This window comes from Odontesthes bonariensis, chromosome 2 (assembly GCF_027942865.1).
Source record: "Odontesthes bonariensis isolate fOdoBon6 chromosome 2, fOdoBon6.hap1, whole genome shotgun sequence".
Taxonomy (NCBI): domain Eukaryota; kingdom Metazoa; phylum Chordata; class Actinopteri; order Atheriniformes; family Atherinopsidae; genus Odontesthes; species Odontesthes bonariensis.
In genome coordinates this window covers 42203335-42218479 of record NC_134507.1, presented here as the reverse complement: position 1 = coordinate 42218479, position 15145 = coordinate 42203335, and the positions used below count along the sequence as shown (strand labels likewise).

Here is a 15145-nt window from a genome sequence, read left to right as displayed (position 1 = left end):
GAATTGGTGACACTAATCTTGGGTTCTTACCTTGAAAGTTTTGTGATTGTGTAAAGCCGGGTTGAAAATATATGTGAAGCATTCAGGTTTGTAGAATTAGCACTCATATTTGATGCATTTCTGTCATGGTTACAACTATAGTGTGAGGCCATCTTTACTCATATGATTTTGTGTAATAACAGATCATTAGAATAGAATAGAAATAGAAAATTACTTTATTCATCACCTAGTGGGGGAAATTCAAATTAGTCAAGTAGCTCAAATTTTTTTCAATATTTATAATGATTGTATATTAGACAACAACAACAACAATGATACTACTACTACTACTACTACTAATAATAATAATAATGATAAATGACGAAATAAATAATTTAATTGTGAGAAGAACATGTTAGCAGTCAATGTTAAAAAGCCTTATGGCTGTGGGAACACAGGACCTCCTGAACCTCTCAGTCCTGCAGTGCAGAGAGATGAGATTCTCACTGCAGCTGCTCCTCTGTCCTGCCAGGATGCTGTGGAGAGGATGTTTATTAGTCTCCCAAACAGAATATAATTTCCTCCTCATCCGTTGCTCCACCACAGCACTGAGAGGGTCCAGCCTTCTGCCTGCTACAGAACCAGCTTTTTTCACCAGTTTGTCCAGGCACCTACAGTTTTTGTCATTAGTGCAACTCCCCCAGCAGACAGCAGCATAGAACAGTGCACTCTTAATGATAGTGTGATAAAACATGCTTATCATATCACTACAGATATGATATGCACCCGAACTGTCTCAGGAAGAAGAGACGGCTCTGGCCCCTCCTGCACTGCTTCTAAAGCCGCTTTCGGACAGACCGTTCTAAGAAAGTAGTTATCAGAACTACCCTCCTCGAATTTCGTTCTGATAACTATCCTTCCCCAGCAGAACTGTTTCAGTCTGCATTCGCACATGAGTCGGGACCTGATAGGGACTGATGCGCCGCGCGCAGCCGTCTGCTTCAGTGACGTGTTAGCCGTTAGCCGTTTAGCGCTACATTCAAAACGGTGCGATTTTCGGGTCAATTTATCGCTGTCCACCACTGACCACACGGTGAGTTCCATGTCTTTTCAAACGAAAGTTTAATGCCGTTTTATGATTGTTTGCTTGAGTGGTCATTGACTCAATGCAAAGGTGGGGGGGCTGCAGCAGTGGATACCTAAATGCTCCGTTCAGCTAGCCTGGCTGACGCGTCCACAATCTCGATGAGATGGTGGTCTGGGAACTAGGTGTGCATTTTCTCGTATTTGAGGCGTGGTTTACGAATGCCTGGAGCTGTTTATTGGGCGCTACGAATGTCTATCAAATGACGTCAGGTTCTTCCCATGCTGCTTTGCGTGCGATTAATAGCCAATTGTATCACTTATACCAGATGACGACAGAAATTCGACGAGGAAGAAGAAAAAAAAGGAAAATAAAAGTAAACTTGCGCTCTAAGCTACTTAAATTAACAACAAAGTAGGCCTATATGCTATATTCTACATGAATTTTTATGTTGTAGAGTTGTGAATTTATTTTATCAATGGAGAAATTGAGCAGCCTTGCTTTGTTGTCTACAGTAGTAGATCAACCCTCATCTTACTTTGAAGCTCCCAGCTCTCTGAAGTGACGTCGACGCAGCTTTAGCTGCAGAGAAGCTATCAGGCTTGTGTTGATGATAATAATAAACTCCTGGACTATAATCAAACTTCCAAATGCATCCTTTTGTGAGTACAGACCATATTTGTACTACTGTAGAAGTTTGGTGTCATGACATGTGATTTTAGTGTGGTAATTTTGGAGATACTGCCAGGGTCCGTTAGCGCTTGTACGAAGCTATTCGGGATAACTCAGTAACTCAGCTGATGTTCAGCCAATATCGGAAAAACTGCGGGTGGGCTACTTGGCTGGATGTCACGGTTCAAATGACCCCAGGGTGAATCTACTCCGAAACACTTTCTAAGGCTGCATTGAACGGTAACGTTGTGTCCGCTGTCATGTTGGATTAACACTCTACAAGCTTCGGTGTAGCGCATAGACGTCGTCATCGTCTTGCTGCCCCCCCGTTCTGTGATTGGTTCCCAAACTCTGGCAAAAATAAGGGCGGTGGTTTCCAGGCTGACTTTGCAGTGAGAATGAAATCGAGCGCAAAGCAGCATGGGATTTCCCAGGCTACCGTTCAGCACCAAATGTCCAAATTGTGATCAGAACATCTATAATTCACCCCAGACTACCTTAAAACAGGGCTTAATGTGCAAAATGGCGAACTAACCCATGAAGGAGACTAAGTACCAATTTCTACCAATTTCCTAGAGGTTAATGTCAGTCTACTGCGTCCGTATGGAATGCGTCTTCCATTCAACCTCCAAGTGGTTGCCTTAAAAAAATCTGCTTGGTGAGTCTGCAACCAAGTAAGCGTATAATCAGAACTTTAGTCTGCTAGACGCAGGTGTTTCCTGCCTGCTCCCTTCGATTTTGCTTGAAATATGGTTCTGGTTGACATGGCAACTCAGCAGTGAGTGGTGGCTTTTGGCCCTTTTCTCTTTGGATTGGTGAATTGGTGCCCTTTATGATGATTTTAACCATGCTAGACAGTCAAATTAAAAGTTTCTGGATATTGAACTGAGCTTGTTAAAGAGCTCCATGGTGCAGTCCAGCTCAAAAGACTTGTTTGTCTCTTTCTGAGTTGCTGCCATTTCAGCAAAGTGTCAGCAGAGGTCCTAAAGATCAGAGACAAATAAGCAGACAAGATAGTATAGAATAAGGTCACGTTCTGATATTTTGTCTGTCCCACTTTCATCTTCTACATGGTTGCTCCTAATATGAGTCCTGTCTGTCCACGTTTCATCTGTTTCTCCACCTTTTTTATTCCATTCCCAAATTGTACTGGGCCACCTATACACTTGTCTTATGCTTTTCAAAAAGCTTGTGCCACATATATGTATACAACTTAGGTAATCAAATTAACACCTCAGATGTTCTTTATGAAGAGACAAATTTCTGCTGATGGTAAACATACATTTCATTACAAATAGTATGACTTGGTTGTTTCACTTCCTCCAGTATTTTCTTTCTGGATGGTAAACAGAATGTAGAATGGGAGGCAGAGCCTTCAGTTATCAGGCCCCTCTCTTGTGGAATAAGCTGCCAGTAAATGTCCGGGAAGCAGACACCCTTTCCACTTTTAAGACTAGGCTTAAAACTTTCCTTTTTGATAAAGCTTATAGATAGGGATAGCTAAGGTAATCCTGAAACATCCCATAGTTAAGCTGCTATAGGCCTAGACTGCTGGGGGAGCTCATCTGTCACACCTTTCCTCACTTTACTCTCTTTTTCCCCTGTTTAATTTCTCAATTTATGTACATGTGACATTATTGTGGTCATTAACTCGTGTTTCCCTGTTCCAACAGGTATCCTTTGAATGGTGTTATAGTGTTTGTTGTCCCCTCTTTTCTGTCTTCTCAAACCCCAGCTGGTGGAGGCGGATGGCGACCCTTCCTGGTTCTGGTTCTGCCAGAGGTTTCTTCCTGTTAAAAGGGAGTCGTTTCTCTCCACAGTCGCCTCAGGCATGCTCAGGACGGGAGATTGGACTGAGGACAAGTTTCGGTGCAATCTGTTGGTTTCCTTAGCTAGGAAATTGTTTTTGAATTGGCTCTATGTGAATGAATTGGATTATTTTGTAATTAATTATGATTACCATGAATTGAATTCCAATTGGCTTGAATTGGACTTTATTATCCAAGTGCCTTGAGATGATATTTGTTGTATTTGGCGCTATATAAATAAAAATGAATTGAATTGAAATCGTTACGTAGGTGTCAAGCTGTATTTCCCTAAACATTTATCTTTATCATAAGTTAAGGATGTACTGGCCCAGGTACTTCCTACTGCCTGGTATACTGCTGTACCAGCCAAACAGTTGTGTAGTGCAGAAAACTCCAGTTGTTTAAAATTTCAAGACCTGCGTCCCTAAGAAATGAGGCCACAGTGCAGCACTTTCAGACTGGTTGTTAATGTGTGTTCACAGATAAATCCATGGAAACTGTGTTTTGATCAGACATTCAGACATATTGAGCACTGTTCTAAAGTTCTTATCCATACAGTAAACACTGGTGTCAGAGCTCCTTTTAAACTGAATTCACTTGCCTTTATTATGAAAACAAAACAACACTGTATTTGCAACTATGTACTAGGATTACATAAAGCAAATTGCAGAACCCCATTTAAACTGATAACACATATGCCACATGTCTGTATAATAAATAAGTCAAACAGGTTTTGTACATGTCACCAATAATCCTCCATGTCATACAGTCTAGTAGTACAATATTTATTTTCAGTTTAAGTGTTACATGTTGAGCAACAAACTTACAGATTTCTTCAGCCACAAATTTAATGCAGAGATTAAGAGTAAAGACCAATTCAATAATGTATTAAACACAATAGAACTGGCAGAATTTTACATATATATACATAATGTTTATGTACATATATTGTTGCACTAGAATTTAGAACAGCTGACAATGTTGTGCAGAGGTTGGTAAGAAAAAATAAAAAGACCCTCAAAGGGGAACAGACTGACAGACACATGCTGAAAAACGCAGCAAAAAATACTCACCAAACCAAAAGAGAAACAGAAAAAGATTCGTACAAACAGAAACCTTAATTAAACCGATTCATTTACCAACCCTGCTATAGGAATGCAGAGAAACAGGCACATTCAAACAAACACACACACATACACACAATTCTCATGTACCTCTAGTCAGAGGGCCAAACAAAAGTCTCTGAGAGGTCTGATATAGGGCATGATGAGGAGTCAGGACTAAGTCAAATGATCACCCAGCTGTGGAATTTGTCTTCAATAAACAGGACAGTAAGACAAGAAGGATGCTTTAATTGTTTTTGGTAGTGCGGCTACATTATGTACAGTACAAATACAGGCAACTTCATCTTGTTCTCATACACATGAATCATGTCTTCCCTGTCCTGTCTGTTATGGTAGGGCTTTGAAGGGACACAGTGGAGGTTTTCTTGGGGGGTGGGGGCGGCGGCAAGTGGTTTCTCACTCAGCAGCATCCTCCTGATGAAGTCTTGACAGTAGTGCCTGGAGTCAGCTTCACGTTGGCTTTCTCCCCTCCTCCAGCTGTGGCTCCGGGGCCCATTCTCTTCTTGATTTCAGCAGCCATGGTCATGAAGGCCTGCTCCACATTGGTGGCATTTTTGGCGCTGGTTTCCAAGAAGGGGATTCCCAGAGAGTCAGCAAACTCCTGGACAACAGAATTGGTAGGTTTTGTTTGACTTTTTGTGTTTTTATATTAGGGTGATTCAAAACAACATGAAGTTAAAAAACACATTAAAAAAGGCATATCAGAAACAAAAGAGAGATAATCATAACCATAGTCCCCTTCCACTCGATATGTTCTTGTGAAGGGCAGGAAGAGAAAAATTCTCTGTGCTCATCTAAAACTTTCCCTGGAACTTTGGAGATTCTACTAAACTTAAAAAACCCGAAACAAGGTTTTCCAGTACACTTGTGCAACTGCAAGGACTGCCACTACTTGACCTCTTTGTTTTTAGGGGGAGAAAAAGCCTCATCTCTTGGCTAGGCATTTCTATGTAGTTCCAAAATTTTTCCTCAATGATAATTGGTTAAATTTACAACGAAAGCCACTATTCAAACACTAGCAATCAAGATTTTGAACACTAGAAACTTTCTCTCTCACACATTGCCATCAACAGCGTAAAATATGCAATACCAGCTCATACAGCAAATTGGAATATAGCAACCTCATCGGTTCTCTCTGTTGTCATTGCTTTGGTGTCACAATTAATAGTTACATATTCACGAATTCACAAATTGTATTTTTAGTCCTTAGATTTGACATCACAGCTTAGATTAAATGTAAATATATGGTCACCTCATGTGTCAGACGGTCCTATACTGCAATAGAAACAGGGGTGATTAAATGCAATAAACAAACAAAAAAAAAAAAAAGTGTTGACTAGACATCCATTTTCATTGCGCCTCCTAATGCTTTCTCACAATTCTGGTTTCCTCTCCATTAACCTGACTGTGTGTATGCAGTCTGATTAACGGATGGGTACTCACTACTGATATGCTTGCCCATCTGTTAATATGACTTTAAAAAATATATATATAAACATATATTTGACACCCAGCCAACCACATACGAGACCATCCACCTTGAAAAACCAGCAAGAATGAACATCTGTTAATCAACAACACAAACCTGAAGTTATTAGCTAAACCTGTCTAGGAACACCTTAAACATAACAATGACATTTACCCTCTACAGGTCAATTTCATCCATTTATAATTTTTTTTGTCTCCCTTCAATTATTTAATATATTGATGGCCACTTTATAGATAATCTTTATTGTCATAACAATCAGTATTCACTCCACTACAAAGCACAACAGAGAGCTTATGAAGATCAACATTCAACCTGGAAGGCAAAAAGCTGCCTTTTCACTTTTCAACACAACCTATCAGCCTTTCTGTGTGTGAGCGCACACTGATGCAGCGCTGAGCTCTCCGTTTGATCTGCGTACATTTCTAAAGGGCAATAGTGGCAGCTTAACAAGGACATTTTTTTTTTTTTTCTTGCACCTTATAGTTCCCCATGAAGAGCTAAGACTGGTTTATGGTGCAGCAGGGTAAGTTTCAACTCTAAATCCAGACAATTTACTGTATGACATTCCAACATCTGGACTTTTCAGAAGCAATCCACTGCTTGCAGTAACATGACATTTTTAAGTGTGGAAGCGTAACTGTGTCACTGGTCACCGTTTTTTTTTTTTTTTTTTTTTTTAATGCTAATAAAAGCACTCGCACTACTTGGCTCTGGCTTCCTTGACACAGTTCACTCCAGAACCTCACTGAGGAGCCCGAATAAAAGTTTGTCATGTGAACCAAATTTTAAGCCCTCTCAGGTCAGGCAGCCCTCAGCATCTTTGGGTATAAATCACTTGTTTTATAAAAACAGTGATTCCTTTTTTCACACAAAGCCACACTAATGAAAGCATAGTTATGCGATACATATTATATATTATATAGCATTTCTAGCACACTCTTTAAATAGAAGAACTGTAGCACCCTGAAAAAGACTGCAAGCAACATCTGCTGTGTGATGGAGGATATACCTAGGTGCCTTACCTTTGCTGTTGTGTAATCCACCACCTTCTTTGTAGTCAAGTCACACTTGTTCCCAACCAATAACTTGTTGACGTTTTCACTGGCATAGCGGTCAATCTCTTGTAGCCACTGTTTGACATTGTTGAAGGACTCCTGAAACATGGAACGGACAAACCTCAGCACTGGCCCAGCTCTGCTATTGCAGGACATAAGCATCATTCAGAGAGCCGCATTGTATTTTCCCCCCCAAAAAACAACCAGAATTGAATTAAAAACCGCAACTCTTATAATGACTGGGGATGGAGCTGACATGAACAAATAGAGCTCAGCCCCTAAACAGGGGCCAGGCAGAGAGGAATAGTAGAGGAAAATACCATAACAGTTATAACAAAATACATACCAAAGATAAAAATTTCAGTTTATACTGCTTAAGTTATATTTTCATTCCTGCTAAGAACCGGCAGCTGACCTTAAGGACGCCTCCCAAAGGAGGTATTTTGAACAAAAACTACCAAGAAGTATATAAGTATATATATATATATATATACATACACACATACATATATACACACACACATATATATGTATGTACACACAGGGGTACGCATAACACTTTTTGTCTTGTTCTCAGGGGAGAACCTAGAGTTGTTGCCTAGTCCTCACATTTTAAATACATTTTTTCATTTAGGGCCACTGGCCCTGACAACGTCTGTTTCCATTATCAGTTACTTGAACTACTTTCTGGTGCTCTCTGCTATTGGTATGCTTATCAAAAGCTGGATGACTAAATTTTTTGGTACCTCTATAAAAAGGCGGCGTTTTTGTCCGCCAGTTTGGGATTTTCACGGCATATTCTGCATCACATCTCTGTGCGTTCATCATTTGTTTAAAGCCAGATGACCTCCTGCAACAACTTTTCCGAGAAAACGCGCTTCTTTTGCGGTTCAGATTCAGTCTGACATTTCTTTGGAGGTGGAGGAACACCAAAGTAATCGCTTAATAGAGTTTGCTTCTTTGACGACGTTCTAAAACAGTGACTCATAGGCCTATCCTGCGCTACAGATTGGGCAACTATCTATCCCCAAATCTTAGGTACGCAAACGAGCGTTACAACGTTTCATCTGGCGCACATTTTTTGTTTTGTTGTTATGTGCACCTCTGTATATACACAAATATATATAAGGTGTGGTCCAAAAAATGCCTAAGTCATTTATTTAATCTTAGTTTTTATGAAAATCAATAAGTGTTCTTATATGTCAAGCATCATCTTTTGATACATACTTACTGACTGAAATTATTATTTTATGCGATAATTTAACTTTTGGGGGGAGTTTTTTTGTGTTTCCTGAAAAACCTGAAAAAATGACATGCGATTATTTTAGGAAGGTGACGATATATATTATTGAAATGTGAAATGGTGGTGTGTAATACCTGGTCTGTGACATCGTACACTACAATGATACCGTGAGCACCTCTGTAGTAGCTAGATGTAATTGTTCGAAACCTCTCCTGTCCTGCTGTATCCCACTGTCAAAGGAAAAAGATTAAATCAGTTGATAAACTTGACACTTTCACTGGTTAAGACAAAAGAAACATGTTTTAACACAGCTTTTAATTGTTAATAAAATGTTAGCAAAACAAAAAACAATTTTAATGTCACTTTAGCCACTCAAAATAGAATTTTGTAAAAAAAAAAAAAAAAAAACTTACAAAATTCATACATTTCCACTGAAATTTGGAACTTCAACCTAATGTAGCATTCTCAATTCATTTCTTTTATCCACCCTTTTCTTTGTTATTCAAAATTATTTGAGGGGCCAATGATTTTCTACAATTTCCTTCCTGTAATAAAATCCCATGTACATCCGCAAACCAATTATTCATTAAAAAGACCTTAAAGAGTTACAATATTGCATTGGATGACATGTTCTTTCTTATCATGAACACAACATACATATACAACATACACATAAATCCTATTATCCCAAATATTCATGTGTGCACCTCTGAAAGTAGTTGTTTCCAAGGTAACCTTTATCTTTGAGCCATTTTAGAAAATTACTAAAATTATGAGAAAATAACAAAACAAAATACTGGTAAGCTATTTTGAAAGGTCTACTTCTTCACTAGTAATCGATGGGATTGGAAAAATTGTACTTCAGGGAAGGTAAGTAATATGGGCTGTTTACACTTGGGTTACTGGCACACAGGTACTGTGGACAAATAGTTTGTCTTATTATTGTATCTGCTTTAAGAGCCGTGTCATATACATACAAGAGGTATTCTGTGCATACACACCATACAGCAAATCCTCACTGGACAGTTATGCACAGGCAAGGGGTAGTATAATGAATTGCTCGTCTGCACCTTTATATGGTACTTAACAAAATTAAAATACATAAAATAATGTTAAGCTAATCATTTCATGTTTCAAGTTAAACTGGTGTCCAGGGAAGTAAAAAAAAGAAGCTCTAATAAACAAATTTTACATACTGATGAAAGGATAATGACATAAAAATAATATAAAACATACGGAAAACAATTTTTTTTTACTTACAATCTGAAGTTTAATGGTTTTCCCATCTAGTTCTATGGTTCGGATTTTGAAGTCCACACCAATCGTGCTAATGTAACTTTCTGTGTATGTATCATCCTGCAGATAAAAATTAAGTCGGTTAGATGGCTCAGACATCATGTTCACTTTCTGCTTAAAGATACACATACAAAAAACACACTACCAACGGGACACCAACTCCAGTGGGAAGAGGAAATTTAGTTGATTTTAGTTGAATTTATACAGCATAAAAATTGATAGTTTGAGTTTTTGATTGTAAGCAGCATGTGCTCACCATGAAAACTAAGTGAGTTAATCAGGCTTCTTATGAACAAACCATACCAGTTAAGATAATGAAGCTATCTAATGTGTTATCTATAAAGAGACAACATGAACAGTCAGCATGAAATCACTGCAATAAGATTTCTGCAAAGACTAAGCCTGCTTATAGGAAAATTTAGTTATGAAAAATACTCTTTGTGCCATTCTGGGAAAACTTACAGCAAATCGGAGAAGAAGGCAAGACTTTCCAACACCAGAGTCACCAATCAGGAGAAGCTTGAATAAATAGTCACTGTAAAGGAGATACAAATGAGGTTAGATGGTATCAACAAAGATTATCTACAGTCCATAACATGTGGCACTGTAAGAAAACACACAGTAGCCTAATAATTCAGGATATCTCATTTCTTCTAAATATCCTCAATGAGCCTTTCTTCAAAGTCAGTCTAATATGTTATAAATATCAGTACCATCACATTGTTTGCCAAGTAGTTTAAAAAGGAGTGTATTTTACAAGGAAGGGGAATATTCAGGACCATAAGCTCAGTAAGCTCAGTAAATTCTCAGTAAGAAATTCAGTAAAGCTTGCTAATAATGAAGCCAAAAAAGAGAAAAGGGGGGGTGTAAAAGAGTATGTTTTGGTCAGATGTCATATTTAATGGGGGGTCATAGTAGCTCTTTCTACAGTTGTTCAGTTACTGGGCTACAGCTCTTGCCTTCCTAAAACTCCCACCTTAAAAAAGGTGGTACTTTCAAAAGCCCAGATATTATTAACAACACTGAAATCCATGCATGTATATAAAATTAATTAAGAAACAAGGAGAAATGTGTTACTGATAGAATCAAAAAAGTCAAATTTGGTCTAACATTATGGCAATTGCTTAATACCTGGTTAGTTTGACTCGAGAGGAAGACATGATTTTTTTCCCTTAAACTAAGCTCTACAAGCTTAGTTTGCAAATATGTTTATAATGCATTTGCAGACGCTTTTATCCAAAGCGACTTACTCTCTTATCCCAGGTGAGCAGGTATTGTAAGGGGGTCTTGCCTAAGGACCCCTACCAGAGGTAGTACCTTTCATACAGGGGTATCAGGATTCAAACCCAGGTCACCCACATGAAAGGTGGCAATCTTACCACTACACTCCCATGCTTTACTGAGACTGGATTTACTTTCAAAGTGGTTACTTACTAAAACTCTCCAATCATGATATAAATACTGATCAATTCTGTTTCCATTTAATGATCAATGATCAAATGATAGTCTGTTTCTGAGACTGTACTCTAAACTGCCAGGCACAACGGTGGGCTGTTCCTGACAGATGCTTATTTTTCATCTCTAAAGTTGAGGAATAGGTTGGGGCTTTTTATGCTTATGTTGGGATAATCCAGTTCAGTGACTGCCTTAAAGCGATACTCCGGAGTAGATTCAACCTGGGGTCATTTGAACCGTGATATCCAGCCAAGTAGCCCACCCGAAGTTTTTTCGATATTGGCTGAACATCAGCTGAGTTACTGAGTTATCCCGAATAGCTTCGTACAAGGGTTAATGGACCCTGGCAGTATCTCCAAAATTACCACACTAAAATCACATGCCATGACACCAAACTTCTACAGTAGTACAAATATGGTCTGTACTCACAAAACGATGCATTTAGAAGTTTGAAAATAGTCCAGGAGTTTATTATTATCAACACAAGCCTGATAGCTTCTCTGTTGCTAAAGCTGCGTCAACGTCACTTCTGGAGCTGGGAGCTTCAAAATAAGATGAGGGTTGATCTACTACTGTAGACAACAAAGTATATGCTATATTCTACATGTTTTTTTTATTAATTTTTATGTTGTAGAGTTGTGAATTTATTATATCAATGGAGAAATTGAGCAGCCTTGCTTTGTTGTCTACAGTAGTAGATCAACCCTCATCTTATTTTGAAGCTCCCAGCTCACAGAAGTGACGTCGAAGCAGCTTTAGCAGCAGAGAAGCTATCAGGCTTGTGTTGATAATAATAAACTCCTGGACTATTTTCAAACTTCCAAATGCATCGTTTTGTGAGTACAGACCATATTTGTACTACTGTAGAAGTTTGGTGTCATGGCATGTGATTTTAGTGTGGTAATTTTGGAGATACTGCCAGGATCCATTAACCCTTGTACGAAGCTATTCGGGATAACTCAGTAACTCAGCTGATGTTCAGCCAATATCGAAAAAACTGCGGGTGGGCTACTTGGCTGGATATCACGGTTCAAATGACCCCAGGTTGAATCTACTCCGGAGTATCGCTTTAAGGCTCATGCAACATGGCAGCCTATGGCCAATATTCATGTTTAAACTATATCCCGCTCCAGTAACATTTACAACATCAGAAAACGAGTGCACCAGTGTTTCACCACACAATATTTTAAAAAGACAACTTTACCTTTATAATAGTTGTTTTCAAAAAAAAAAAACTTGCAACATTTTGTTCTTTCCAAACCAAGCTTACCCAGTACCCTGGGAAACAAATACTGCATGTACCTCTTTTTGATTAGAAAAAAAAATCTAATTTCATTAGTCAAACTCAGTGAAAGGACATTAACTTCTTGAATTACAGGGTGAGGTGCAGGGGCTTAAGGAAGATGTTGGTGCTCTTGTTACTGATGCCTCCAAACAATGAATACTACAGATAATGTGCTAGTAACATAGAGCCAACAAACAAATACTACCAGTGAAAAGCCTTCCAATTAAAATGAAACGCCTACTAATGGTTAATCCTTCTGTCAATACACGGAATGCCTTAATGTGTAACTTTTCTTACTCATTACTTGAGGTTAGTAGTCTGAATATTATCCCACCTTCCAGTATTGCTTTAATGCACTTTTCCGATAGTAATAAATTCCAGTCACTCCCGCTTCATTCAGCTAGTGGTTGTGAACAATTGATGTTGCTATGCAATGCAGACCATTCACTGCTCAACAGAACTTTGACAACAATACCAAGCAGACCAAAGACGAGACAAAAAAAAAATCTTGGCTCTAAATCAGATAAAGAGTAACCTTTTTTTTTACCTTACTCGATGCAACATGTTTTTCTCACTTAAAACTTGCTTGAATCTAGTCAATTAATCAATGTTCAGCATAAAAATAGATAAATCAAACTAAGGACAATATGTGCCATTTACCAATAGCCTACATACAGTCCCAAATTAGCTAAATATGTGGATTTAAAGATTTTTACGATTGTTTGTTATATTAAATAAAGTCATTTACAGAAGATAAAGCCATTTATCGAAGAATATGGAGATCAAACATTGCTATTAAGAGGAAGGACAACATAAATAGGCAGTATACACTTTGACATGAGAGGCTGTGTTGTCAAGTTATGAAACAGGGAAAAACTGAAATTAAAAAACATTCTACTTTTTATCTATGTGAACATTTATGAATGGAAAACCAAAGACAAACAACTAAAGAAACAGATTGCTCAATGTTGCTGTGTCGAAATCGAGGGCCTATCCCACGGCATGTGACCTACACATGACTGAGAGGATGTAGGAAGGCTGTTTCAGCACTACAAGACCATATGACTGAAAACTGAGTCATCCACAATACTAAGTACACCGTAAAACCGGTTATCTTGACGTAAACAATTAGAGGACTGCCACTACTAAACGGGCTCGATCATGGTAGCACTCAGAGCTAATAGGACACATACTCAAGTGTACATTTACTGTTGGCAATACTTATCTCCTTAAAATCCTCGAAATCATTTTCATAAAAATGTCATAAATTCAATTAGCTAATTATAAGCAGTGTCACTAGTAGCGACGTCTTTCAGCAAACTGAAACCAGCCGCAAGTCCAAAGACCGAACGTTAAAGTTCTCCGCCAGCTCAACAAGGCACCTTTGTCCTGCATTTAAATTTCATCGTGAAACGCAGAGAACCAGATCTGCTGTCACTGAAGCTTGTCCAACAGTTGGTTAGCAAGGTTACTGTGGATAGCAAATTTTAACTTTGGATATTGAATCGACTATTCAGGGTTTGGCATTCAACATTTCCCGTGGAACTTTGAATATATTCACAGTAACACATGTGTACATAAAGGTTTTCGTCAGCTGATATTCCACGCTTACTTGGTTCAGCTGCTATTATTAAGAAATGTAACCAACCCTGACTTACTTGTTAGCAAACAGCTCATCTCGATTGTCTTAACAGGGCTTTATGAAAGTATGATACTTACTATTCAGGATTCATTGTTGAGTCGTTGTACAGTGTATCCCCTCTTGTGAGATGTTTCTTTTACGCTGTCCACAAATAAACTGCACCGTTTAGTTATGAAAACTGAGACGATTACTAGCTTGCACTGCTCCCCAAACCGCGGCCGGCTAGCTATTTTCTCAGTCAAATTCCAAAATGGCTGCAACCTGAACCAGGAAACGGCTGACATTAGCCAGCTGGTAAGCCAAGTAAAATTAACGCAATAAGGGTAGCTAGGTTTAACAATATCTTAATATTTGGAAACGAAACTGTAAACCGTTCTACAGCCTTAAATAAAAACGAATAAGCGGGGGATATGGGTAGAAGTTACCGGCCCCTATCTTTGCTGTCGCTAAGTGTGTGTCGTTACTGCACCAGCAAACTGTCAAGCCCTACAGGAAGAATTACGTCATTTAGTGAAACGTGGCAAAGCGAAGTCAGTGGGTCCTCACCACGCCGGCGCAAAGGGCGGCCCGCCGTGTGGGCGGAGCCTGCACAGCACACCATTTTAGCGGCGGTGTATTAGCCAGTGCATGTAAGCGATACCCCGCTTGTTTTCAGCCGTGCAAGCTGCGTGTACACCTTACCCGATCATATGGTTGATACAAATATGACATGGGGTTGTTTAATGGTTGAATGGCTGTTTTTTTTTGTCTGTAGCACAATTATACCGGAAACTATTGAGGCCACAATAAACCTAGGTCGCTGTGACAGAGTGTGATGGTTTTAAAGTGACATCTGAGAGACAGCACCAGCAAACGTTTTGCCCTCCAAGTCAGAGATATGCTCTTGTACTGTCACCGCTCATTTTCACTTCTGCCCAGCTCGTACGTAAAATGAAAGGATAAAGAGTGGATCAAGCTGGTGCTTTGTGTCAAACACCTTACACTACTTCCGGACAAATACTTCAGCATTAACC

At 38.9% G+C, this 15145-nt stretch overlaps 1 protein-coding gene and 1 long non-coding RNA gene across 2 annotated transcripts; one reads left to right on the top strand and one right to left on the bottom strand.

The window, feature by feature from the left end:
- Positions 1-849: 849 nt before the first annotated feature.
- On the top strand, positions 850-3802 carry LOC142397953 (uncharacterized). Its single transcript, XR_012772742.1, has 2 exons — positions 850-1072; positions 3471-3802. It is a non-coding gene; the product is annotated as an uncharacterized LOC142397953 (long non-coding RNA).
- A 318-nt stretch (positions 3803-4120) lies between these two features.
- LOC142397946 (ras-related protein ORAB-1-like) lies at positions 4121-14629 on the bottom strand. The gene is made up of 6 exons (XM_075481797.1): positions 14210-14629; positions 10213-10285; positions 9715-9810; positions 8589-8684; positions 7179-7310; positions 4121-5268 (listed from the first exon to the last, which is right to left on the bottom strand). The coding sequence occupies exons 1-6, from the start codon at positions 14221-14223 to the stop codon at positions 5068-5070; spliced, it is 612 nt and encodes a 203-aa protein (XP_075337912.1). The 5' UTR covers positions 14224-14629; the 3' UTR covers positions 4121-5067.
- Between the last annotated feature and the right edge of the window lie 516 nt (positions 14630-15145).

Coding starts and splice junctions, on each gene's coding strand:
- LOC142397946 (XM_075481797.1), bottom strand. Junction 8,685..9,714: donor AAACCATTAAACTTCAGATT/GTAAGTAAAAAA, acceptor TTCCTTTGACAG/TGGGATACAGCAGGACAGGA. Junction 5,269..7,178: donor TGGATTACACAACAGCAAAG/GTAAGGCACCTA, acceptor TCTGTTGTCCAG/GAGTTTGCTGACTCTCTGGG.